Source organism: Odontesthes bonariensis, chromosome 6 (genome assembly GCF_027942865.1).
Source record: "Odontesthes bonariensis isolate fOdoBon6 chromosome 6, fOdoBon6.hap1, whole genome shotgun sequence".
In the NCBI taxonomy this organism is placed as follows: domain Eukaryota; kingdom Metazoa; phylum Chordata; class Actinopteri; order Atheriniformes; family Atherinopsidae; genus Odontesthes; species Odontesthes bonariensis.
The window spans coordinates 26,396,453-26,423,439 of NC_134511.1; the positions used below are offsets into that span (position 1 = coordinate 26,396,453).

At 38.6% G+C, this 26,987-nt stretch overlaps 2 protein-coding genes across 5 annotated transcripts in view; one reads left to right on the forward strand and one right to left on the reverse strand.

Annotated features, from left to right (window-relative positions):
- Positions 1 to 14,682, forward strand: part of LOC142382378 (endoplasmic reticulum mannosyl-oligosaccharide 1,2-alpha-mannosidase-like) — a 37,501-nt gene extending 22,819 nt beyond the window's left edge. For 3 of the 4 annotated variants that reach the window (XM_075468156.1, XM_075468155.1, XM_075468157.1), the window contains 2 exons: positions 6,186 to 6,317; positions 7,907 to 10,584. In XM_075468156.1, the coding sequence (XP_075324271.1) occupies positions 6,186 to 6,317; positions 7,907 to 8,113 (339 nt within the window). In that variant the 3' untranslated portion in view covers positions 8,114 to 10,584. Of the gene's footprint in view, positions 1 to 6,185; positions 6,318 to 7,906; positions 10,585 to 14,346 lie in introns of those variants that run through there. The other variant, XR_012769933.1, reaches the window with a different exon arrangement.
- Positions 11,515 to 26,775, reverse strand: dpp7 (dipeptidyl-peptidase 7). Its single transcript, XM_075468159.1, has 13 exons — positions 26,597 to 26,775; positions 25,629 to 25,755; positions 25,416 to 25,555; positions 24,094 to 24,257; positions 22,566 to 22,701; positions 19,111 to 19,192; positions 18,766 to 18,932; positions 14,835 to 14,895; positions 13,930 to 14,048; positions 12,677 to 12,833; positions 12,322 to 12,386; positions 12,168 to 12,238; positions 11,515 to 12,066 (listed from the first exon to the last, which is right to left on the reverse strand). Exons 1-13 carry the CDS (start codon positions 26,681 to 26,683, stop codon positions 11,961 to 11,963), a joined length of 1,482 nt encoding a protein of 493 aa, XP_075324274.1. The 5' UTR covers positions 26,684 to 26,775; the 3' UTR covers positions 11,515 to 11,960.
- Between the last annotated feature and the right edge of the window lie 212 nt (positions 26,776 to 26,987).

Consider the following 26,987-nt stretch of genomic DNA (forward strand, 5'->3'; position numbering starts at 1 on the left):
AAAACAAAACTTGGTTTGTTCCACAAAGAGAAGGGCAACATAAATCGCAGCTGAGCCGGATACCAAAACTAAACTGTGACGAAACACAACATGACTATGGCAAAGAAAAGACTTTGACCTTAACTTAACTTAACTTAACTTAACTTAACTTAACTTAACTTAACTTAACTTAACTTAACAACTTACTGTGACAGTGACAGGTGAGGATCTGGCAATGAGCATGAACAAACCGGGAGACTAAGTACTGTGGAGGGTGATTGGTGAGCGAGTACAGCTGATGACAATGGACAGGTGAAGTGAATGAAACTAATGACCCGAACATGGGGACTGAGGAAAAAACAATGGCAAAACATGGCAAAACTTAACTAAACATGAACTTAAAAACTAAGACGTGAAATAACCTAAAACATGATAAAACACAGAACTGAAAACATGGGGAAAACCCCATGAACGTGACACAATGAAGAGAAGCTAAAACTGGAGAAATATGATCTCTCCTGTTAGTTCTCATCAAAACTCTGGCTGCAGCATTTTGGATCAGCTGGAGGCTTTTCAGAGAATATGTGGGACAGCCCAATAATAAAGAATTACAGTAGTCCAATCTTGAAGTAACAAATGCATGGACTAGTTTTTCTGCATCACTCTGAGACAGGATGTTCCTGATTTTAACAATATTACAAATGTGAAAGATAAACCCGTTTTATATAGTTTTATACAAGGTTCCTCACTGTAGTACTAGAAGCCAAGGAAATACCATCTGGAGAAACTATATAACTAGACAATTTCTCCCTGAAGCTGAATTTAGAAGTGAAAAGAATTGGTCCAAGCACAGAACCCTGAGGAACTCCATGACTTACTCTGGTGTGTGTGAGGAAGATTCTTCATTTACAAGAACAAACTGAAATCTATCAGATAAATATGACTTAAACCAGCCTAATGCAGTTCCTTTAATCCCAATAACATGTTCAAGTCTCTTTAATAAAATACTGTGATCGACCGTATCAAATGCAGCACTGAGATCCAACAGGACAAGCACAGACACAAGTCTGCTATCAGAGGCTAAGAGGAGATCATTGGTAACTTTCAGCAGTGCAGTTTCTGTGCTATGATGCACTCTGAATCCTGACTGAAACTCTTCAAACAGATTATTTCTGTGGAAATCATCACAAAGTTGCAACTATTTTTTCAAGAACTTTAGACACAAAAGGGAGATTGGATATAGGTCTATAATTAGCTAACACTTCTGAATCAAGAGTAGGTTTTTTAAGTAAAGGTTTAATTACAGCAACCTTAACAGGCTGAGGTACATATCCTGTCAACAAAGACAGATTGATCAAATCCAATATGGAAACCTCCTTGAACAGTCTGGTTGGGATTGGGTCTAAAATACAAGTAAGATGGTTTAAAAGAGACTATTGCTGTCGTTAGCTCAGAGAGCTTTCATCAACTGGAAACTGTCTAAATACAAATCAGGCTCTAAAGATATTTCTAAAGCTGCTGTACTTGATGATACATCAGTGATAATAGTGGGAAGGATTCCATTCATCTTTTCTCTGATAGAAACAATGAGAAAAACACAACTTTAGGAAAGTAGCATCATGAAAGACTTTGGCATTTTCTACCAAACTTATAAGTTTATTGGGTTAATAATTCAGAAGCAGCGAGTAACATATAAAAGATATCACTGCCTGTCCTCAGTGGGCGGGGCTATGGCCTATAGATAGACAGAATAACGGCATATAGATATGTTCAGGGCACAACGATGATGAAACCCTGTAGATTTAGTGCCACTCGGATAATACAGTATATAAGTCATTTTAAGGACTTTAGTTTTCATTGCGTGACATCGAAATTTGCCACGCTGCCATGTGAAAAGTCAGAAATCTCAAAATGAGGAATGGTGAATTGGTGCCTGCTATCTGTCAACATTTGAAGTTTGTGTGGTAAAGAAAGTCAGAGTAATAAGCAAAAGATCAAATTATCAACCTCCTATCAAATAGTGAAACATCCACACTCGAGCTGTTGCCACGGCCACACCCTTAGACAAAAGGTCAAGTTTTCAATTACTTTTAATGGCAAGAGCTGTATGCTTATACTGAGTGAAACTGGGTTTCATGACGAAGCCTTTAGGAGTTCATTAAAATGTAAGGCAAAAAAGGCCAAAACTGCACCTCTGATTCAAAATAACCAACTTCCTGTTTGATTTAGCATATGGCTTTAAGAGGCTTTTTTGAAGGTCTTGACAGGTTACATATGTTGTGGAGAAAAAGGAGTTGGACTCACCTTTGCAGCCTCTTATGGGGAATTTATTAAACAGACCGTCCCGAGACATGTTAATTTCAGCATGCACAGAGATTCTCAATGACCTCAGCTTGTTACCACCTCTTACACTCCTCTTCATCATTCTGTGTGTATGTGGCCCAGACCTAATCTCTATCTGACGCCTGCTGTCTGAGAATGCTGCTACATCTTCGTCATTGTGTAGTTTGTTCATCCTTACCTTGAACAATATATGCTTCGAGCAGCATCCAGACATGCTGAGAATGCTTCGAGCAACGTCAAGGCCCTGCTCTCCCACACATGTCACATGTACCAAGCTTCACCCCATGTCAGTTAACGAAGTGGCTGGGCTGAGTTCTTCCAAGTGTTTAAGTGGATAATCGAGAGCTATTTTGGCTCACCCACAAGATATTTTCATGGTTTTGTGTTCAGGGCATTACTCTCATCAAAATATGCAAAGCTGGTGAAGACTGAATGTGGTATGTGTCAGATAAAAGGACTTTCTGTTTCTAGGTGAAATTCACCCCGGATAATCTTGGAGAAAATGCCGAATTTTAATACAGCATCATCATTCTGTCAATCAATCTTTATTTGTACAACACTTTTCATACAAAATATGTAGCACAAAGTGCTTTAATTAATCAATTAAAACAGCAAAGATAACAGCCTAATCTGTTTGATTGGCATCTTTGAACTGTTATCATGTAAACACATGATAAACACATGGTTTTTATTTCTATTTCACTCGTTCTATTCAATGTGTTGCTGTTTAATTTAATTCATATTTATCTGCAGGCTCAGAAGTTGCTTAAAAATCATATTTTGTTCATCTTGTAAAGCTCTTTGGTCCATCGTAGTTGTTTTTAAATTGTTTTTGTTACTATCCTAATAATCTTTTAAACCTTTCTGTAAAGCACTTTGCTGCTCTGATCTGTTGCAGTGGTTTAATAAGATCAAATATAAATACTGATAAGAAATATTAACTCATTTGTGCCAACAGATTTAATGAGTTCTTTATTTAAGCTGTTAAAGATCTGGCTTGTGATGTAACTAATATAAATGCTACAATCTCTGATGAATGTGATATCAGTTCCTTTAAGATTAGGGAAACTGACCACTCAGATGTAATGAAAGCCATCAATAAGTTAAATTCTACATTTTCTTCTCATGTTTCTGGTAAAACTTGTGATGTTCATGCAGAAGCTGCAAATTTAGAAAAAGTGTCAGCTTGGTTTGATGCTTGATTACTGCTTTAAGATGATAAGAAACTGTTTGACTGTCTGACTTTGCTGTTTTTAATCCAATGATAATTTCATATGTCATATGGTTTCTCTGTCGGTTTCAGGTTGTAAAATCTCAATTTTGTAAAGCATCTGTTGCTCAGACAGTTTTTTTTATTCCCAAAACCAGCAATATATCAGCGAGCATTTGATCTGAATACCTTAAACGTTTAATTATACAATAAAATACACACCAACAACAGGCTATTTTACCAGAATAACTTTAGATGTATCCAAAACGTGTTAGTTAGATTTGTTGTCTTTTATGACAACATTTCTAACAGTTGCAGTTCTTTCCCTGCGTTTATATGCACACACATTATCTGCCAGGATTTCTTGGACTATGAATGACTTTCTAACTTTAGTGCTCTACAGCAACATCAAAGCATTCTAAAATAAAAATACAAATATTTTAAGGAAAATAAGAATCTGTTTTAAGGACAAATTTAAAGGAGGTTGCTGAGGTAAACAACTTCATTTCCTCTGGCATATTGTTCTAGAGCCCCAGAGCGCTGAATTCTAACAGTCGGACATTTCAAAATCGGAGAGATCTCAATTTTTTTTTGTTTTTTTTATTAAACGGTGTCATACACCAAAAAGGTGCCCAGCCCACATGGGCTTACAAGACACGCCACAAGCAACAAAAAGCAATAGTCAAAAGAACATCTTCATAATTGATAATCCAGCGTACACAGTCCTCAGTAAACAAAAACCCCACTCAAACATAAAGCGCTCTCCTGTGTTGTTGGTAAGCTTCCAACACATATCGGGCTAAATAAAACACCTTCTCGCTCAACAAATATGTAAGTCTGCACTCATCGGACATAGAAAATAAATCATGACATTCCAAGGTCAATTTAAGGAAGAGCTTAAGTCTAACTTTATGGTAAAAAAGACAGTACAACACAAAATGCATATCATTTTCCACCTCATTTAAGTCACACAGGTGACACTTTCTGTTCTCTTCTGGGATTGCATGGAAACGTCCAGTTTGAACCGCCAGAGGCAAGATGCCACTTCTCAATTGGGCACAAACAGACCTCTGGAACAAGGAACAGACATCGGCATAAATACTTAGGGATCAGAGGTAGAAGAGAGCCCGTGAAATGTTTTCCTTAAAATTGAGGGGGGGGGGGGTGAATGATTGCAACTTAGTTTTGTGCAGTCTGGAGGTCCATAGATTAAAGATGGTGCATTAAACAGTTAGCATTAACCTCCCAGAGCTTAAAGTCCAGAAAGCACCAGCTTGATCACAAAAAAGCTCTAAAAACTTTGCAGACCAAAACACATAATTAAGAGTTACAGTTAAAAGTACCAAAGATAATGGTTAAAATGTGGCCGTAGATACTGCCAGCAGTTTCACAAGATAAAGGATGCCATAATAGTATAAAATATTGCCAATGTGAAGTAAAAAGTTATTGTGGAATGGTTATATAAAACCAAATATCTCATTGCTAACAATCACTGTTTATGTGTGTGCAGACAGAAAAAATTTGACCAAACAATTCAGCAAATTTGAAAAGAAATATAAATGAGGGGGTTATTTGAAGCTGGATAGAAGACGCACACAACTTCAATTACAGTTTCCGTTGGGTCCTTGTTTCCTCTCTTAAATTTTTTGGTTGTTCAGAAGAAAGGAAATGGTTTGGCACAGTGGAGGTGTATGAAAAAGAATGTATACGGTGAAAAACTATAATTATGACAGTACGAAAATAAGGCGGTGAGAAAAAAACCGGCAATGCAAAAACACAGAGTGGCACCTAAATGGACAAACAGGCAGTGGAAGCCGATGGTAGCGCCGGTTCTGCCAGAGGTTTCTTCTTTGGATCGAGGGGTGGCTTTGATGCAATCTGTGAGTTCACTGAACGAGGCAACTTTTATAAAAAATTGGTATTGTGTGAACTGGACTCATTTGGAATTGAATGAATTCGATTTGATTGGATTATGATTGTATTACAATGAATTGGATTGTAATTGGCTTGAACTGCACTGTATCTTTGAAGTGATTTCAGATGACATTTGTTGTGATTTGGTGCTTTCAATTGAACTGAATTGAAATGAGTCATCACACTGCACCATAACATCTCCTTTCAGCAGTTGTATAAAGTACGTCACAAAGCTTTTTTTCTGTTACACACGATATGTACATTTACAAAACCACATATTACATTAACCAAAAATACAAAACAGGATGTTGGAGATCATGAAAAAGTGTTTTCTACCGAACACACAGTCAAAAGTTCCAAGTTGACATTTGCAATGTTTTCCGGCCGTAACGATTTGCACTCCTAGTACAGTAATAGTACAAAATATGGATTTCATTAGATACATCAGATGAAACTGAACTATAATATAAGAAATAAGAATATTGTGCTGACTAATTCTTAAACGGTGAAGGATTAAAAGAAAAATTCCTCATCGCTAGCCTTCACAGCCACTCGCGTTCAGAGAGCTCATTCTGAATTTAGTGAGATCGCAATCATCGAGATGACAAACTACGCCCCCTGCTGTACAAAACTGGTAGCAAAAAACAAAGGGGTTCTCAACAACAATTTTTTTTCCCCTGGTTACAAATAAGTGAACTGTGACTCATGTCTGTCTTCTTTTTTTCTTTTTTTTAAATAGCTTGCAGACAGACATAACCTCCTACGACCTGAGACAGTGGAGAGTCTCTTCTACCTGTACAGGTTCACAAAGGATCACAAGTACCAAGACTGGGGCTGGGAGATTCTCCAAAATTTTAACAAGCACACCAAGGTCAGTAAAATGAAATGAAAGTCAAATTGAAATGGAAGGATCGGTACTTCGGGGAGACTCTTGTCGAACAACATTGTGTCAAATGCTGTTGAATACAGGGCTTTAATACAGTTGAGTTACATGTGTTGTCATTAATCACACAGCAACATATAACACAGAGACAAAATCTAAGGAAAGGAGGAGTGATACATTTGTGATACAAAAGCTGATCCACAGAGGCTCTATTTCAAAACTACCTTTGCATGTGAAGACTAAAGATAAGAATGGTTCTTCATAGGTTGGTCTAAAACCAGGGCGGGGAATTTCACAGATGCTGGTTTCTGTGATGAAAGGAAGCCACACAATTGTTGGCTTTCTCAAGTTTTCTGTTTTGTTCTGATTGGGTACATATTACCCCCGAATGAAACAAGCGTGTGTGTGTGTAATATAAAGAGATACAGACAAGTCACTTACAGGATAAAAAAATCAAAGTATCATCAGGGCCCCTGCAAAAAGTCAAGAATACTGATTGATAGCTCAGTACACCTGCTTATTATGGTAATATTTCTGTCCTCTGATGCCACAGAAAGCCCGGAAAATGTTTCAACAACTCACGATGAGTATTGAGATTTTGTTTATATGTGGACATGATTCAAGTTGTGTGTGAGGACTGAGCAAGACATCAATTCACTGACATATACAGCAAGGATGTTGAAATGTCATTCGGACGAGATGAATGCGGCCGACTGATGTCTAAGAGAAGAAAGATGATCACAACAGAAGTGACTGAACTACCAGAAGGAAACATAACAACAAATACCTTAGGATCCCACAGGCCAATGGCAACCACGATGTTAGCCACAACAAGGAAGTTAGCCACAACTAAACACCTACAAAAGAGGTCCTGAAGAATCAGCTGAAAATGAGAAATGAAGTCTGAGCGGAGACAGAAGCCTCCCCACAATGCACAGAGGATTCCACCCCAAGTCCAGCACCCTGAGCGTGTGCACTAAGAGGAAGCAGGCGAGTGAGTGTCAGAGCTAGAGCTAGAAAAGCCTGTCTGAAAGACAGCATGGAGGCAGGTACGGCATAGATGGAACGCCACGCCGACGGGAATAATGTACAGAAGCATCTGTGCCGAGTATAGGTTGGAAGTCCCAAAGTCAAAGCTGGAGAGTCCTCCAAAGATGGTGGAGAGTGACGGAGCTAAGATGCTGTGGGGCTTCCAGATCCAGACTGGTGATGGCTAACCGTCGACAAATTACAGAAGAAGGCAGCAGTGATAGATGTGGGGATTCCAAGTAACAGCAACATCAGGAAGGAGGAACATGAGACGCTTAGTGAACATCTGAAATCCTCAGAATAGATAGAGGAGGGAGAAAGGTAAGGTGCCAAAATAAACTGGTAAATAAGTGTAGGTAATCCCAACATGGATGGAAAGTGATTGATTATTTGTACATATAAATCCATTCAATTCATTCCTACATTAACACAAATGATCATCTGTTTCCTCACACAGACAGAAGCGCTCCTGGAACACATTCATTTTTGTTGTGGCATGGAAATAACAACACTGGGTTGATGTGAACAAACCTTTGTTTCTTCCTTAGGTTTCTTCTGGTGGCTACACTTCCATCAACAACGTGCGTGACCCGGAGTATCCGAGCCCCAGAGATAAGATGGAAAGCTTCTTCTTGGGAGAGACGCTAAAATATCTCTACCTGCTCTTCTCAGATGACCTCAACCTTATCAGTTTAGATCAGTACGTCTTCAACACTGAAGCTCATCCCCTGCCCATATGGCCCCCCACTGTGTGAAAACCACAGCAACACAACAACGTTCTCAGGGTTGGTGTGACACCAAAAGAAAGGCTTTGCTTTCTGTGGGAGTCACAGAAGGTTTTCTGAACAGTGGCCCTGAACCCAAGAAACTTCCTTCATGCTGTGGAGTCGTCAAGTTCATTCTTTTCCTTACTGTTTGTGTGTTCATTACGTGGACTTCTCATAATGAGCGCATCGGTGCAGAAGAAGCAGAGCGAGGTTTCTGTCCCCCTCCAACATTCCGATATCGGCAGAGATGAACAATCTGACCGGGATTCAAACGGAATGTGGAATGATTCAGGTATATGCAAACTGATGCTGACATTTCCACTTTGAAAGCTCACAATAGCTGTTTGTCTGTGATAGCTACAAGTTTTCTGATAGAAAAAGTGTTCAAAACAACTTCCAAGTTGCCCCCCCCCATACCCACCCAAGTCCATTATAAGACAGCAAGTAATCTCTTGCATCTCCATTCTGAGACATTCCATGATGGATACCTTAAATAGAAGCTGTCAGCTGTCTGAACACCAGCTCTCTTGCAGTCTGACTTCCCTGGCTGAGTTTCCATTAAAGGGCAAGGAGAAGCGGATAACTTCCCAGTTTGTACTGTTCCCCTCCCTTTGAAGATGATCACTTTGGAGCATCCTGCTCGGGCAGATATTTCTGCTCCATTCATGTCTTAAAGGCAGCTTCGCTGTTCAGCAGAATAATCACCTGATGGCTGACAGTTCATCGCAGTGAGCGGCTTACATAAAGGAACAATCTGCTAGCAGCTTTGGAGACATATCAGTTAAGCCCAAAATGATTCATACCAATTCAAATTTGAATTTACACCAGTTTTATTTGACCAAGAGGTTTCCTCAGGCTGGGAATCACAAAAAGTGGCAAAATACCTGTTGTAACGTTGTTTTAAAATGCTATTTACGTCATTTCTTTGTGAACTGTTCTGATATCGGTATGATGAATCGCTCTCCTAACTTATTTCAAGCAGATGCTTGTGTTTAAGTACAGATGCCTACAAATACATTAGGCATCAAGAATACTGATTGATAGCTCAGTACACCTGCTTATTCAGTGTTGAAATGCACTGAAACAAATCAGCATCAAATCAGCGAACAACAGAATAAACCTTTGTTAGTGTGGAAATTGGTGAGTTCTAGAAGGGGAAGAGGTGGCATTCAGAAACCTTGGAGTCGAGGAATTTCTGATATGTTGCTTGTTAAATCATTGTTTGCCTGTAAGACTTTTACATAGTTTAGCATTAGCATTGTTTTACATGAGCCAGTTCTACAATGTGCTTCGAGGCTGGACAGCATCGCTTTGTTTCAAATTTTCATTAAATGATTGTTATTAACAGAAACAACTCAGTTTGGATGCACAGGACACTTGTTTGGGACTTTAGCTGTTACAAAGTTCCTTTTGTATCAGGATCAGCCAAACACAAAGATTTCTGTGTGCTTACATCCTCCAAAATGCACTATATCAGGAAAACATCACTGGAACAGTTTACAAGGACCAGGTCATAGAATTACTTTGTATATCATTGTATATTACTTCTGCTTTGTCACATTGTTTTTATTTAAATGCAGTATCTAATAGCTGGGCAAAATGAACTTAATGTGCATTTGTAAGGAGCTAACAGTCATCGTCTCCTGATGCTGTGGACACACGGTGTGGTTGTGATGCTCTTGACCTCCTGACCTCTTCACCCTGCCTGATGACATGAATGCAGCATCTGCTGTGTGGCTTTCAAATGGCCTTGATCTCATTTGAGTTGCTGCACATAATGTATGTACTGACAAACTGTGAAACCTGTGCTGTCCCATAGCAGCATTTTTTATGTATATTTTTGTGGGAATAAGATTATGAGTCTCTTTCAAATGAAAGAAAATGATTCATACATTTAGAATTGATTTGTAATGCGTATTTAAAACTGCAATTGCTCATGGTAAGCACTTTTTTCCAGGAGTTGTCCTCAGACAGTAAACGCCACTAATTTACTTTCCAGCTTTTCTTGTTGATTGAAAGATCTTGGTGAATCTGTATTGAGAGCAAACTTGTATATGCAGTGTATTTTTTCTGTATCATGTGACAACATGTGCCTTTCGTGTTTGCTCAGATAAATTCAGTCCGTTCAAACTATTTTTATGGGCACGTGTTGCAAATTCGCCACAGATTTGTGGTCATTGGGATCATTGCAGATTATTTTTCCAGGTGAAATAAGGGACATTTTTTTGGAGAGAAAAAACCCCCTGACCAGTCAAAAGGATTTTTATAATGTTAATCTTTATCAGTGTGAGTGTAAATCCTGCCTGCAAGAACTCTGTGAACTCTCCACCGAATAATGTGTTGCAGCATAATTCTTGAGGTATGCTGAAAATGTATTTGTTGTTTACTTGAGGCTTTAAATGATGAAAAGCCATGCCTGTGGCACCACTTGAAAATATATGAACTATTCTAAAAAGACTTCCATCAGTGTGGGTTTGAAGTATTTTTAGACTGATTATGTTAAGGCAGACCGCTGCACACACACCTCACCATGTATACACCGTGTCATGTTCATCATCACCGCTCAGAAGGGCTTGTTTCAGAGCCTCCAAGCATTCCATCTTAGAATGGACCAATTCAAATTTGTGCGTGTGCAAAGGCCGAAATGTGCTTTGATTTTGTTTTGTTTATGTTTAAAAAAAAAAAGAGTTTGCTTCACAAAATATTGGTTGACATGGCAAGGAAAACGGAAAAGAAAAGGTGCAGTTTGACTGAAGTTGAGACAGTCATCAAAGAAAAGGAAGTACTGTATAGTAGTCCATTAATGGAACTGGGTGCTGAAGAATAACAGAAAAGCTAAGGATGCTGACCAAGTTTAGAAAAACCAAAAGAAGACTACGGATGCCTGTGCAAAAACATCATTATTACAACCAATACATTTACATTGCAAACTTAAGAGATTGGATAAGATTAGTACACAATGAATTAATACTTTAAGTGAATTGTAAATTGCTGATGGAAGCGCTGATAACAGAATCGTATCCAAACAGAACAAAATCAATTAGGAATAAATGAGAAGGACTCACTTTCCCTTCACCGATTCAATTGTCACTTGCCCTTAAAAAAAACAGAGTGTGCATGGTTTAAAATGTATGAGGTACTAAAATCCTCCACACACACATTTCCTCTAGACATCTCAGTCCATGTGTTTGAAAGACAAACATGTTTTAGTGCCTACGCAGATTAGAAATCCCGCCCTGGTGTCGTTGCACAGAATCTGTTTGGAATATTGAAAAGTTCTCACTGTTTTGGTTTTATTTCATTCAATTTATTTCAACCAGTCAGTAAGAAATTGTTTTTGATGCGTTCATAACTGATTAAGTTCCTTTTATCTTGAAAAATGAAACATGTTGATAGGAAAGAGGTTTTATTGAGCAGAAACAGAATATTTGGGTTGATCATTGACTCAAACAGATGGTTGGTGGTATGTCAAGAGTTTTTCAGGTGAATATCTTTGGGTTTTGGTCTGTTGGTTAGGCATCAGCTTCAATTGGGGAAGACATTAAGCATCTTTCTGATTTAAGTCCAACACTTCCATTTGAGCTCCTCCTGCAATCTTTAGTCCAAGCCCTCAGGTTAATGGCACATTCTGGTATCAGGTCCACTGCCTCCTTTCCAAGGTGAGTATTGCAGGTATTGTACACATTTTCAGTTTGAGTGGAACATGAATGGAAACTTAATGACCTCAGTATTTTCCAACACAACTTTTTACACGGCTTTAAAGTGAAATGGACTTTTACCAAAGAAGTCTTGTAAATAAATTGTACATAAATCCCAGTAGAGAAAAAAAACGTGTTCACTCTCGTAATCTCCTCCTTTCCATCTTCACCCACTGTGCAATGAGCTCCGACTCCGTCTTTCTAACACTGGTAACTGATGGTGGGTCAGCCTCATTATGTCCTCTGCATAAAACAAGCAGAGAGAAAAGTCCCATTAGATTGTGTTTGATGGACATCATGTAAGGGACGGGAAAGACTCTTGAGGGACCAACACTTTATTCTACCTCAGGTCCAGATGATGGGCCCCTCCAGAAATGTTGAGGGCTATCAGTGACGAGCTCAGGGACTTGCGCACCTGGAACAGTTGAGACCTGATTAACTCGGACGGAAAGCAAAGCAAAGTGAACTAAAAAGTTATTTTTTGGGTTAAACACTCACCCCTCCGTTGGCCCACGGGTCCAGGTCACCGTTGGAGAAAATGATGTTGCTTGCTGTGGAGAGTGCTGAACACAGGAGAGCTCATTAAAGCATCAAACAAGATGGCTAGAAAGTTTTGAAGGCTGTTGTTTCCTAATAATACCAATACAACTGTGTCCAGGAATACATTTAGTATTAGCACTTTTTTAAGCTCATTCTGTCAAAGCCATTTTGGACATCAGTAGTGTGCACTTGTTTCTGAAGGCATTTTCAAATCTGTTCCCACAATAAGTGCCTATTATTCTGATCAGGGTTGTGACTGTCAGTACATGTTTGAAGTCAGTCTCGAGTGAATGTTAGTATTGTCAGGGCTCACCGTCACCCCAAAACTGAATCTGAAGCCAGCCAGGTCTCGGAACCACACCCCAGCGTTTGGAGCAGTAATTTTCACGGGATTTCTCAGTGAATGCCATGGGAGGAAACATGTCTGTCAAGTTGTTGCTCTCATAACACATTTCAATCTCTGTACAGGCCTGCAATCATAAAGAGGAATGGGGAGTGTCAAAATTCTTTTCAAAGTAACACACCACAGACGACTTGAGATATTGTTCCAACATAATAAAAAACGAGGCAAAATTCTATCAAATATAAACATTTTCATTCTAATTCTGATTGGTGAGGAATGCTGTAGTTTAGGCCACTTTCTGCATCATCTGTGAGGTTTCTACTCGTCAAAAAGTTGGTCTTTACTCACCAGACAGTTTATCAAGTACATTTCAACTGTTTGTTCAAAATCTTTAAAGATCAGCCAATTACATGTAGAACACCAGTGCAAGTCAGCATGTAGAGTTGGTCAAGAGGATTGATGAAGTTCAAAATAACATACACAAATGGAGGCAGAGTATGGGACTTTAAACATGGCACTGTAGATGAGTCTAATCAGATTTGAACCCACAACAATCTCTTGGGTTTATTAAGAATTTTTTGACGAGTAAGCAACTGCTCTGCAGGTAACGGTCAAAGAAAGCCCGGACTGATTTGAGCTGCTGTGTGATCACCTAAAGGACATCTCGGTTCAGTGTATCAGCACCTCTGGCATGTGGTGGAACAGGAGGTTTACATAATACAACAAGTGCAGAAGCTTATTCATTATTTCTGAGGAATGCTTCCAGCACCTTGTTGAATCTATGTGACTAAGAATCGGGGCAGTTCTGAAAGCAAAGCCAACCTTTTCGAGGTTCTACAAAGTGCTTTAGTTTGCTGTGCAACGCGTCCATGTTGTATCCATAATCGGATACAACCATTAGAAGATGGTAAACTGGTAGTAAAGGGAACCACACAGTCAAAAGAAAATAATGACTGGCTGTCATCAAGCTCTCAGCTTATGCTTTGTACTGCTGCCAGATGATTGGCTGATTGGATGATTGCATGAACATGCAGGTGAAGAGGTCATAACGAGCATGGTGTGAGTGTGTCTTAAAGAATGAACCCAAAGTGTAACCCTGCACTGAGACAACGTTAAGCAGTGCAAACTGATACCAACCTGAAATCAGAATATCTTTGCATTCACTATAAATACTCTTTATAACAACAACAGAATATATTGTGTGTCAGTGCATATTGAAGTACCTGGTAGTCCCAGGCCAGACTGTCGAAGCCCAGTCCGCATCCAGTAGGATCAGCACACTCCACATACAGACTGTACAGGTCAAAACAAGTCAGCAGCCCAGTAGAGTTGTACACAATCCCTGCAGGTCGGAATACACACACGACTTTTTTTTTTAAAGCGTGGCTTTGGGAGTTATTTGCTTTTCGATGCAATTCCACATTTTACTTGTGCTCTTTTTCTTAAGCAGACGAGTTAATAAAAAGACTTTTGGCTTTCATACATTTTTCAGACTTTTACAAATCTAGCTCTGAAACAGTAGTCGCAAGTTAAGCTGAAACAATCAGTAAGGAGACGAAATGTGAATAGATCATCCCATTTGCAGCAACCATTTAGTGAAGACGGCTTGATTTTAATATCCTTTTCGGTCTTATTTTCAGGTTTGGACACTACTTCACTTCAAATAAAGCCGAGGCGGATGTAGCTCAGGAGAAAGAGCAGTCGTCTGCCAACAGCAAGGTCGTGGTTCAACTCCCGGCTTTCCTGGACCACATGTTGAAGTGTCTTTGGGCAAGACACTTAACTCAACATTGCCTATTGATGTGTCCATCTGTTTGTGAATGTGTGATGGAGAAAAAAAAGCACCGTGTAGCCTGTAACAAATCTAGATCAAGATGTGCTGGATGCTTATTTTGTTTGTTAAAGAAAACCTACAATGCGAGCAGATGTTCCACACACCCTGTACACAAGAAGCTGTATGCTCTGTATCATTTCAAATAAACATTTCATTTGGAAACAAACTGGCATGACTTCAGACATTAGTTACAAGCTACCCGGTACAGCAATTAAGAGTTGTCCTAATTCTGTTAAAAGCGATGCACGCAAAATTCTACACTTCATCGTACGAGTGTTGATTTGCATGATGTACCTGCAGTGTCCCTGAGGTTAGCCAGCAGGTCAGATCCTCTGAGCATGGTTTTACAGGCCACCTGGAAAGCATGTCACACAATGCGTCAACTTCAGTCTTATAGAATTCTAAATTTAAAGATCTTATCTAGCAACCATCACTGTTTTCCATTCATTGGTCATAATAGAAATACCAGGAACTTTGGCAATAACTATTGTGTATACAACAATCTACAGTATATTGTATGAGTTTCATACAGATCACATCTGGAATATATTTTTATATATCAGTGTTATTTATGTTTGGTCAATATGTAAAGATGCAAAAGTGTAAGTCTTAATGACTTTGATTTCTAAGTGAAAAGGAGTGACGGAAACATTTCTTCAAACATTAAATGGACTTCACTTTACTTCATTTAATCAGCTCGAAAAACTGACAACAAGCCTATTTGTGAAGTTGCAGAACGTCATGAAGCTCTTAGGCTTTAATTCTCAGTAAGATTAATTATGCAGACCAAGAACTAATATTCTGAATTCAGCTGATAGTAGCTCACAGACGACTCTAAGCAGTAAGTGAAAGTCCTCTGATGCCTGACAAGCACTTCAAGTACACAGTTTCCATTGTGTAAAATGTTATGAAGGAAGGTGAACCGCTGAGTTTAAGTTGAAAGCAAGAATAAAAAAAAGATATGAGTGCAAGTCTGCTGGGCAGCAAGGCCAAACAAACCCCCATCTGACAGCAGGGTGTTTCACAAACCTGCGACTGACACAAGAGGATTATGCACAGTACAGTACTGATGCACAAGCAGGGTCAACATTAACAGTGGCATCCGTAGAAAAGAGCCTCATACGCCACGTCAGCACTAAAATCAGAATGTGCAGAAACATTGTGGAGATAAAGAATGGATTCCACCATCCATCAGCAACTTCTGCTCACAAATCTCAAGCATTCAGTCAAGAAGGTTAAAAAAAAGACTGGCTTCTTCAACAGGACTATGATTAAAATCACAGCATTTTTCTCAGTCTCTTGACCTGAACACTGAAATTCATTGTTTAAATAAGCGATGCCTCCAAAACAGCCGAAAATATCTACTTTAAGGGAATTTGCAGGGAACACAGAAAGGCTTTCATGTGAAAGTATAATTAGTTTAACTGTACTCTTTTGTGAACTTCAAATATAAACTCAGATTACTCATAAATCCCAGTTTCTATTATACCGCCATTCAATAACATAATATAAGCAAAGGAAGGAAGGAAACAAGAAAAGAAAAGGTGGGGAATGTTGACCATGTAAATCTTTCTGAGCAGATTCTACACGAATGCAAACACAAACATGATCTGGGAAAGAATACAATAAAGATTTTGGAGCATTTAAAGTATTAAAAGCACAGCAGTCAGTAGTAGTAAAGATTTGGATCCTCGAACAGACTACTGCACTGCTTTTCACATGCTTTCCAACTAGTTGAACAAAAAGTTCTAGGAGCTAGTGACACTTTAGTTGAACTAGTTCCAGCAAAATCCTCACTAGTGACACCAGAAGCTGCCCTAGTAGCAGCGAAATGACAGACTAGTGGCCCCTTGAACCAGACTAGTAACAATCAAAGTCTGACTAGTTAACTAGTAAGCAGCAAAAACTCCAACATGTTAACACTTAGCAGCTAAATACCTTACTAGTTACAAGTAACTGACAATTATTGCACTTGTTAACCAGTGAAAGCCACAAAGTAACACTCGTGTCTCTAGTACAGAATTTTATAACTTTACTAGTTAACTAGTAAAAACATCTTTTGATGTTACTAGTTACACTTGTGAGGCTCAAGAACCTACTAGTTACACCAGTCTGAGACTTTTTGTCTTCACTAGTGTAACTAGTGAGATCTAAAACATTTACTACTTGTGAACTAGTGGAGATGTCACGAGTCACACCAGTCAAAAAGCTCACTTGTGTTGATTTGGCTGCTACTAGTGCAGCTTCTGGTGTCACTAGTTAGGATTTTACTGGAACTAGTTCGACAAAAGTGTCACTAGCTCCTGAAAAAGAGTCACTAGTAGGACTTTTTGTTCAACTAATTGGACAGCATGTCTAACTAGTGTGACCACATATCCAAGTAGTGCTGACACAGTGCAAACTAGAGAAGGAATTGCCTTGATCAAGGACATGGAATAATCCCTCAAACTGCTTTCCATTGGCCGCAATCCTATAGCTCTTCAGCATCTGCGGGTTTTAGGTCCATAAATATGGTTCTGCAGGAACGTCGAGCTGGAACTCACGGGTGTAAGTGCGCTGTAGGACGGATGGACGAGATGGAGACAAAAAACACAAAAAAAACACTGTTCTGTCAGGACAGAGAAGAATATGAGGCCAGTTGATTTATTGCATCCACGAGTGCAGCTGATGGGCTGCTGTGATATGCCCACCCTGTCTCCCTGCTGCTGCTGAAATCTTCCAGTGGCCAAAAAACCCAAGGTTGGGAGAACCTGCACATGTAGTGGAACAGGGTTGGACCACTGTGTATGGCTCGGCAGTGCTGGCTCTAAATCAATGCAAAGGTCCATGAGAACAGCTCTTGGTAGCCTAAAGCGTTCAAATAAGTACTCATCACGCTCTGCATGGTAATAAAAGGGCCTGAAGGGGCTGATCTACAATATCTAGCAGCAACAGTAAATCTGCCATTTTGTGAGCAGGCCTGTGATGAAGAAAAGCCACTCATACGCTAAGTATGAAAAAGGTGGAAACTCTAAATCGCCAGTCCATCACAGGGCCACACAGAGACAAACAACCAGCCACGCTCACACTCACTCCTAGGGACAATTTAGAGTCACCAATTAACCTAGCATGCATGTTTTTGGACGGTGGGAGAAAGCCAGAGTACACAGGGAGACAACACGGGAGAACATGGGAGAACTACACACCGAAAGTATACAGGATTCCTCTTCCTGCAAGGCGACGGTGCTAATCACCACACCACCGTGCAGCTCTCTGACAAAAAAATGACTCCAATGCTTGTATTTTATTGAACTTCCCAACAGAAGACAGCAACGCTTATTTTGTTTAAAGATGACAATGTTCAAATGTACGTAAGAGTGTTGGTAGGATTTATTCTGACCCAAGAACAGGATCCAGGACAGGTAAAAAGTGCATAAGTAGGACTTAAGAAATTTGTTCTTAAAAACTGTTGGTGAATAAGGCCCAATGAGAGAAACCTCTGGCCAGGACATTCATTTATGGGTGAATAGTTATTCATTTAGCTATTTTATTGCCATTTGACACTTTCCACAGACAGTTTTGCTAGTTTTATTTTGTTTTATTCATTTTGGGTGCACTGTCCTTATGGATTGTGGTTCAGTTACTTGAACTCTAAATACTTTCTAATATACAATTCCTTTAGTAAATAGGCATTTACTTTCTTTATGGTTTTAATTTAACACAGTTTGCAGTCCATTCTAATGAGTAGAAGTATTTTCTTAAATGTTTTGTTAAATGTTTATTTTGCTGTTTTAGGTATAATGAGATTGACCAAGGTCGCACTAGCATTTGCTGATAGCATAGAGCTGCCATAGCTCATCCAGACAGATGTCCTATTCTGGCCCCACAAACCCCACAAGGCAACAACCAAATGGAAAACTTTCATATAGAATGGAAAATCAGTTCATAAACCAGTGGAAGACCTCATAGTAGTACGGACATTTGCACATGCAGTTCACAGTTCAAATGGTCTTGACTCCTCTGCTTGACTAAGCAACCGCTGATAATGCCCCTGAATCTGACGCACAAGCAGCTGGGATTGTTTTACTTAGTTTGTGGATGGAACCCCGGCTGTCTGAAACTATGTTTTGGTACACTAAAGCTCTGAAATGGAAATGCTCAAACATGATGTTCACTGCTTATTCTACTCTTACATGTTAGGGACTTCATTTATTTTTTTATTTTACTCCTCATACAGCACATTTACCTTGACAGGGTTGGCCGGCATGTTGCCCATGAAGGAAGTGCTGTAAGGGTAGTCCAGCATGGCCATCAGAGTAAAGGCATTTCTCAGAAGGCCGTTGAGCTGGTGGATGTCCTGACTGGATGATGGAGGGTGACACAGGGCAAGTTCTGACTGGATGCGACTGTAATCTGACACCAGCAGAAAGACGGTAGTGAGTGTTAGTTCTTTATTCTGACCTGGGTCTCCATTAAGATTTCCACCTGACATATAACACTGTCAGAAGTCCTTGAAATCAAACAAAAAACCATATTCTGATTGTTTAGGTGAAACCGTCAAATTACAGCCAACCTCTTCAGAAAGACTTACCTTGACACTCAGCTAATTCTTTCAGCTGATGAAAAGCTCCTCTCACAGCATCTCTGCATTCCGTCGCAATGTTCTCGAAGTCCTGAGAATGAAAAAGCAAAGCATACATGCTTCTATTAGGTAATATTGTTAAGACAGAATTTCAGGCTCAAGACAGAACTCTTATCTATAAGAATTCTGAATTTAAAGGCTTCTATGGTGAAATGGCGTTGTATCATTCTACTGAGATACCACCTCCAGGACACGTTTTTTGAGACATCCTCATAACAGAGCAGCCCATGACAATGAATTACCAGTGATCCATAGGTAATACTTATCCCGTGCGAATTGGGCTTAAGTATACTAATGTAGAGAAACAAGTTGCAATACAAGTAAGTATACTAATGTAGAGAAACAAGTTGCAATACAAGTAAGTATACTAATGTAGAGAAACAAGTTGCAATACAAGTAAGTATACTAATGTAGAGAAACAAGTTGCAATACAAGTAAGTACACTAATGTAGAGAAACAAGTTGCAATACAAGTAAGTACACTAATGTAGAGAAACAAGTTGCAATACAAGTAAGTATACTAATGTAGAGAAACAAGTTGCAATACAAGTAAGTATACTAATGTAGAGAAACAAGTTGCAATACAAGTAAGTATACTAATGTAGAGAAACAAGTTGCAATACAAGTAAGTATACTAATGTAGAGAAACAAGTTGCAATACAAGTAAGTATACTAATGTAGAGAAACAAGTTGCAATACAAGTAAGTATACTAATGTAGAGAAACAAGTTGCAATACAAGTAAGTATACTAATGTAGAGAAACAAGTTGCAATACAAGTAAGTATACTAATGTAGAGAAACAAGTTGCAATACAAGTAAGTATACTAATGTAGAGAAACAAGTTGCAATACAAGTAAGTATACTAATGTAGAGAAACAAGTTGCAATACAAGTAAGTATACTAATGTAGAGAAACAAGTTGCAATACAAGTAAGTATACTAATGTAGAGAAACAAGTTGCAATACAAGTAAGTACACTAATGTAGAGAAACAAGTTGCAATACAAGTAAGTATACTAATGTAGAGAAACAAGTTGCAATACAAGTAAGTATACTAATGTAGAGAAACAAGTTGCAATACAAGTAAGTATACTAATGTAGAGAAACAAGTTGCAATACAAGTAAGTACACTAATGTAGAGAAACAAGTTGCAATACAAGTAAGTATACTAATGTAGAGAAACAAGTTGCAATACAAGTAAGTATACTAATGTAGAGAAACAAGTTGCAATACAAGTAAGTATACTAACGTAGAGAAACAAGTTGCAATACAAGTAAGTATACTAACGTAGAGAAACAAGTTGCAATACAAGTAAGTATACTAATGTAGAGAAACAAGTTGCAATACAAGTAAGTATACTAACGTAGAGAAACAAGTTGCAATACAAGTAAGTACACTAATGTAGAGAAACAAGTTGCAATACAAGTAAGTATACTAATGTAGAGAAACAAGTTGCAATACAAGTAAGTATACTAATGTAGAGAAACAAGTTGCAATACAAGTAAGTATACTAATGTAGAGAAACAAGTTGCAATACAAGTAAGTACACTAATGTAGAGAAACAAGTTGCAATACAAGTAAGTATACTAATGTAGAGAAACAAGTTGCAATACAAGTAAGTATACTAATGTAGAGAAACAAGTTGCAATACAAGTAAGTATACTAACGTAGAGAAACAAGTTCCAATACAAGTAAGTATACTAATGTAGAGAAACAAGTTGCAATACAAGTAAGTATACTAACGTAGAGAAACAAGTTCCAATACAAGTAAGTATACTAATGTAGAGAAACAAGTTCCAATACAAGTAAGTATACTAATGTAGAGAAACAAGTTGCAATACAAGTAAGTACACTAATGTAGAGAAACAAGTTGCAATACAAGTAAGTATACTAATGTATAGAAACAAGTTGCAATACAAGTAAGTATACTAATATAGAGAAACAAGTTGCAATACAAGTAATTATACTAATGTAGAGAAACAAGTTGCAATACAAGTAAGTATACTAATGTAGAGAAACAAGTTGCAATACAAGTAAGTACACTAATGTATAGAAACAAGTTGTAATACAAGTAAGTATACTAATGTAGAGAAACAAGTTGCAATACAAGTAAGTATACTAATGTAGAGAAACAAGTTGCAATACAAGTAAGTACACTAATGTAGAGAAACAAGTTGCAATACAAGTAAGTATACTAACGTAGAGAAACAAGTTGCAATACAAGTAAGTACACTAATGTAGAGAAACAAGTTGCAATACAAGTAAGTATACTAACGTAGAGAAACAAGTTGCAATACAAGTAAGTATACTAACGTAGAGAAACAAGTTCCAATACAAGTAAGTATACTAATGTAGAGAAACAAGTTGCAATACAAGTAAGTACACTAATGTAGAGAAACAAGTTGCAATACAAGTAAGTATACTAATGTAGAGAAACAAGTTGCAATACAAGTAAGTATACTAATGTAGAGAAACAAGTTGCAATACAAGTAAGTACACTAATGTAGAGAAACAAGTTGCAATACAAGTAAGTATACTAATATAGAGAAACAAGTTGCAATACAAGTAAGTATACTAACGTAGAGAAACAAGTTGCAATACAAGTAAGTTGCTGGTTCTCTCGCACGCATACAAAGTCGGTTGATAATGTTCATGTTTGTTCATAGTCATTTTAAAGATTTAATAGGCATTTACACAAACCCTCTTCAAAAATAATATTCTTCCTTTTCTTTATTAGCCTTCAACAAAAAGTTTAACACGATTAAAAAATTATTTGGCTGTTTTATATGTCTTTTGCATTTCAAACTTGTCTGACCTTGAAGCTCCACATCTTCCTGCTTTGGTTTTAAAGTGTAAATGCACTGACCACACAAGTGAAAAGCCACCTGGGATTCCCTAACTCTGCTTTTGTTACAGTAAAAAGTTTTGTGATCGCATCTTTTAGAAATAGTGAAAAGAATATGCACATCATCATCTCTGCTCTGTGTGGGCTGATTAAAGCTGTGGTTGCTTTCTATAACAAAACTCATGAAACATCTTCATACACTACATTTACTTTGGTGCTCTGTATCATGACTCAATGGGAAATACACAACATTACAACAGCAACATTTTGTATCCATGTTATATTTCTTATCAGAAGCTCAAACGTAAATGATGAACTTCCGATCTGTGTCTTGTGCATTAAGCATATCGTGCCATTTACAGACTAACAGATTTATAGCCTTTTATTATCTTAAGCGCACTGTGTTTGTCTATACTTGCAACTTGGTGTTTAGATCACCTTTCTGTGACCAAAAAACAATCACATACATTTTAGTGTCAGTGTTCTTGTCTTCAAATCACACAAAATCCAGAAATCAGAAATGGTCTGCCAACAAAGGAAAGAACATGATGTAGGCACTTACAGCTGTAACATCTCTGAAAAACTGTCTTGTGTCTCCCAAACCAGCAGTAGATAGGATGGGGGCGCTGGCTGCCAGAGCTCCAGCCACAATGTTTGGGTACTTGAGTCTCATATAGACTGACAGCATTCCACCATAGCTGCAGGCACAGATGAGATAGTCTAGGATTAGCAAATGAAAGAATTTACTTTTTTTATCATCCAAAGGGCTCAAGACAAAAAAAAAATGGGTTTCTGCCTAGCTGGTCAATGAGGTATTGAAAGGAGAAAAAATGGCTGAGCTATTGTTATATTGGGTCTTTGATTTTCAACAATAATTCAGAGTGAAAGGTTTTGAAGGATTACATGCTGTCACTAGAACTGCAGCTTCCAGTTTAGCTCAAAGGATTTCTTTGCAGAGGTGGATACATGATGTATGCACAATCTAAAACTGAAATGATTTGTTGATATGCAACAATGTGAATCACAATATTAGTCAACAACAAATAATGTATTCATTGAGTGAAGCCCTTTTTCAACATCTCAAGGGGAAGGCTTTTTTTTTATTGTCTGAAAAAACACCCAATTTCAATCAGTAACTCAACAAAAATAACACTTAAATGAACAACAATGGACTTCAAGGCTAAAACTATTTCAAAAACAGTATACAAATCAAGGCTACGAGACAAGCCTGAGTTGGCCTTTTTAAATTTGAGATTATTCAACAATGTAAGTTTAGTGGTATTCTTCTTCTTCTTCTTTTCCTTTCAGCTGTTCCCTTCAGGGGTCGCCACAGCGAATCAGCTGCCTCCGTCTAACCCTACACTCTGCATTCTCTTCCCTCACACTCACTGCATCCAGTAATCTCCTTTGTGGTCTTTCTCTAGGTCTCCTGCCTGGTGGTTCCAACCTCAGCGTCCTTTTACCCATTTATTCAGTATCCCTCCTCTGTACATATTCAAACCATCTCAGTCTGGCTCCAGACATGTAGTGTTAGAAGTGCTTCGAGTGGTCAGCTAGACACACAATGAGCTGCTACACAAGTACAGTCCATTTACCGTTCCATTTACATGCGCTGTTCCTCAGACGTACTAATTCCTGATCCTGTCCATTCTTGTCCCTCCCAAAGAGAACCTCAGCATTTTCCTCTGTGCTACCTCCAGCTCTTCCTCCTGTCTTTTCCTCAGTGCCATTGCCTCTGAGCCATAAAACATCACTGGTCTCACCACCATCTTATACACCTTTCCTTTTATTCTTGCTGATACTCTTTTATCACACAGCACCTCTGACACTTTCCTCCAACCTGCTTCTTCTCTTCTTTTCCCACACTCCTCATTGCTCTGGACTCTTGACCCTAACATTAATAATATGTTAATGCCATGAACGCTGGTTGCATTACATAACATCAGTCAAAAGGAATCATTATTACATGTAAATAAAAGGGATCTGAAACACCTAATTGAAACACCCTGGTAGTAGCACTACCCTGGAAGTGCTCAGCTAGTAGCACAAAAGGACGACACCAACACCACAGTCATTCAGCTGAATATTACCTGCCACCAAACACGATCACGGGACAGTCAGGGGCTGCCAGTTGCTGTTTCAGCTCAGTGATCATGACGGCATAGTCAGCAAGGGCCTGCTCTACTGTTAGCAGGCCCACTAGAGGGATGTTAAAGGAGTCTTTGCCAAATGGCAGAGATCGGCCATAGTACCTCTATGGGAGAGAGAGAGAGAGAGAGAGAGAGAGAGAGAGAGATGAGGTCACTCAAGAATTCAAAACAAATGCAGAAAGGCTAAAGCTTTTCTATGAATCTGTAAATGTTCTATACATTTCTATAAATGGTAGATCTAAGTGCTGTATGTCAGTGTTTCTCAATTCCGGTCCTCGAGTTCCACTGCCCTGCATGTTTTCGATGGTTCCCTCCTCCAGCACACCTGATTCAAATGAATGGCTCCTGATCAGGCCACTGCACTGAGTTGATCGTTTGAATCAGGTGTGCTGGAGGGAAACATTGAAAAAATGCAGGGCAGTGGTACTTGAGGACCGGAAATGAGAAACACTGCTGTATGTGATCGTTATTTGTCAATTGTCAAGTCGTTTGAGCCCTGCAATATGATATAGGACATGCACATGGGCCAAATTGATCATCTTTTCAGCTCTGCCTCAAAATTCAAGTCCAAGTAAAGAAAGAGTGGAGGGCCTGGATGTCAGCAGTACAAACAGAGAACTGCAAACACCCATTAGTGAGGAGGTTTAGCTGTATTATCAGATGTATTCAGGTCTACAGTAGCATCAAATCGACTACAGATGTAACCAGTAACAGATGTGACACAAGATTTGCCCAAATTTCCAGAATGCCCTCCTCATGCCCAATGTTTTTATCCTTTTCTTCCCCCTCCCTCAGCTGAACAAAGTACCTCTGCAGTGCCCAAAGTCATGACTCCTCTCCAGAAACTTTTCTACTCTCTTTTCTCCAATGAGCTGTAAGTATCACTCGTCAAACAAGATGAAGTGATGGAGCTTTCTAACACCAGAAAAATCACTTTTCTTGTAAATGTGCTCTCAGTGTTTTCTATGCTGCTTCTGTATTTTGAATCTTAATAATTATCACAATTCCATGTCATGTTTTGTTTTATACGTTATGAAAACAGAAAAAAAGACTGTATAAATTGACAAACCAATTCCAGCACAAACCAGTTATGGGGAATAAACATCCTCTGACAAACTGAGTCCAACTCTAAACATCCAGCTAGACATTAGATATTTCACTTTATCAAATGATATACTTCCACTCAGTCATAACTTATCAAAAAAAAAAAAAAAACTCCATTTGACTGTCATGTTTCATTAGTTGTACCAGTGCTATCATACATGTTCACCAAATATGACCAGTGCGTTCTGTTGAGCAGCTAACTCCATTATGAATCCAGAGTTCAGGGCAAATTCCCAGATGTCCCCTTCATTGCCAGTGTAGAAGAAGATGGGACCATAGCCTTTCTTCCAGTACTTCTCTAAAGGAGAGGAAATGAGAATCAACCATTTGTTGTCGCATTTGTTATGTTTATTACAGAAACCTGCTTTCACCTGTGATCAGGTAACGCTGATCGAATGTTCCGTTCCCCATACTGTTAAAGTTGAAGTGGTCCACAGTCTGACTGAAGTACCTCTCTGTGAATTCAGGATCTGGCTTGGCACCGGGATGTTTTCTTGACTAGGAAAAATAATTGAAATGCACAGACAGCACATGTCATACAGAGCAATCCTGTTATTGCTAAAGCTCTTCAGATGATAAGCAACGGGGCTAAAAATGCACACTCAAACATGCACTTGCAGTCAGCGGTGTGGAGCAGGCTTTACGCAGATATATGGAGTAATGTTCACTAATGTTCAGTCATATTATACTCCTACTTCCAAATGAACCGATGTGCATCACATTCAGTGGTGGGTTGCAAGTCCGTTTCTGTTATTCAGCCTTTCTGTCTCTGCCTTTGTCTGGCTAGTAGTAACTGCCTTCACTGGAAGGCTGGTTAAGGTGAGACACCAATGTCATACTGATCTTTATTCCCTGATATCAAGAGGAAAAAGATATGGGCAAAAACTACATGGCCTTCTCTGGGTAACACAAATACGACATTGGATTCTTCAACGTCCTTCTTTATAACATTCTTTTTCTTTTGCTGGTCAGAATGTTAAAAAAAAAAAAATAAATAACAGGAAAGACGATCTATTCTATTTAGCTTTATTTTTATGGATGATATATTCATAGATATATATAACTCACTAGAAAATCTACACGAATCAGGTCAAATGAATCTCCATTATCCAACCTTGCCAAAAAAGAAAGAGTAAAAATACATGTTTATATCTATTCTCTGGCGCTTCGATCCACATGCAATTGGACAAGACAGTTTATATATATACATGAAAATAATAATTAAAAAAAAGTAATTCTAATCGAACAGCAAATACCACTAAAAAAAAGCTGTGAGCACAGCACGGAGACTTCCGAATCAAACGTCCTCCGCAGAGCGCAGATAAAGGAGCAAAGTTACCTGTGAAAGAGTGTGTGGCAGCGCGTGCAGGGTGCCGACACACAGCAGCCCTGCCGCCACCCACATTAGAGCTAATATCCTGCTCATATTCCACAGACAAAGTTACAGAAACTAACGAGTCGTGTGACTTCTTCGTTCATGGCGTAAATGCGTCGACCCCCGCACGTCACATGACTTCTGTTTTCACGTGTGCTGCATTTACGTACGCCTCGTAATTAGGTGAATGTACAACACTTTACAAAGAAAGTAAACAAAGTCAATACGATTTCAAAATTACGTATATATGTATATATTACATTTATGTTGTGTATATATATTACAAATACCATTTTAAACATTTTGAATGTAGGACTTTCATTTGTAAGCCTTTTTTTTTTTCATTTTGGTACTG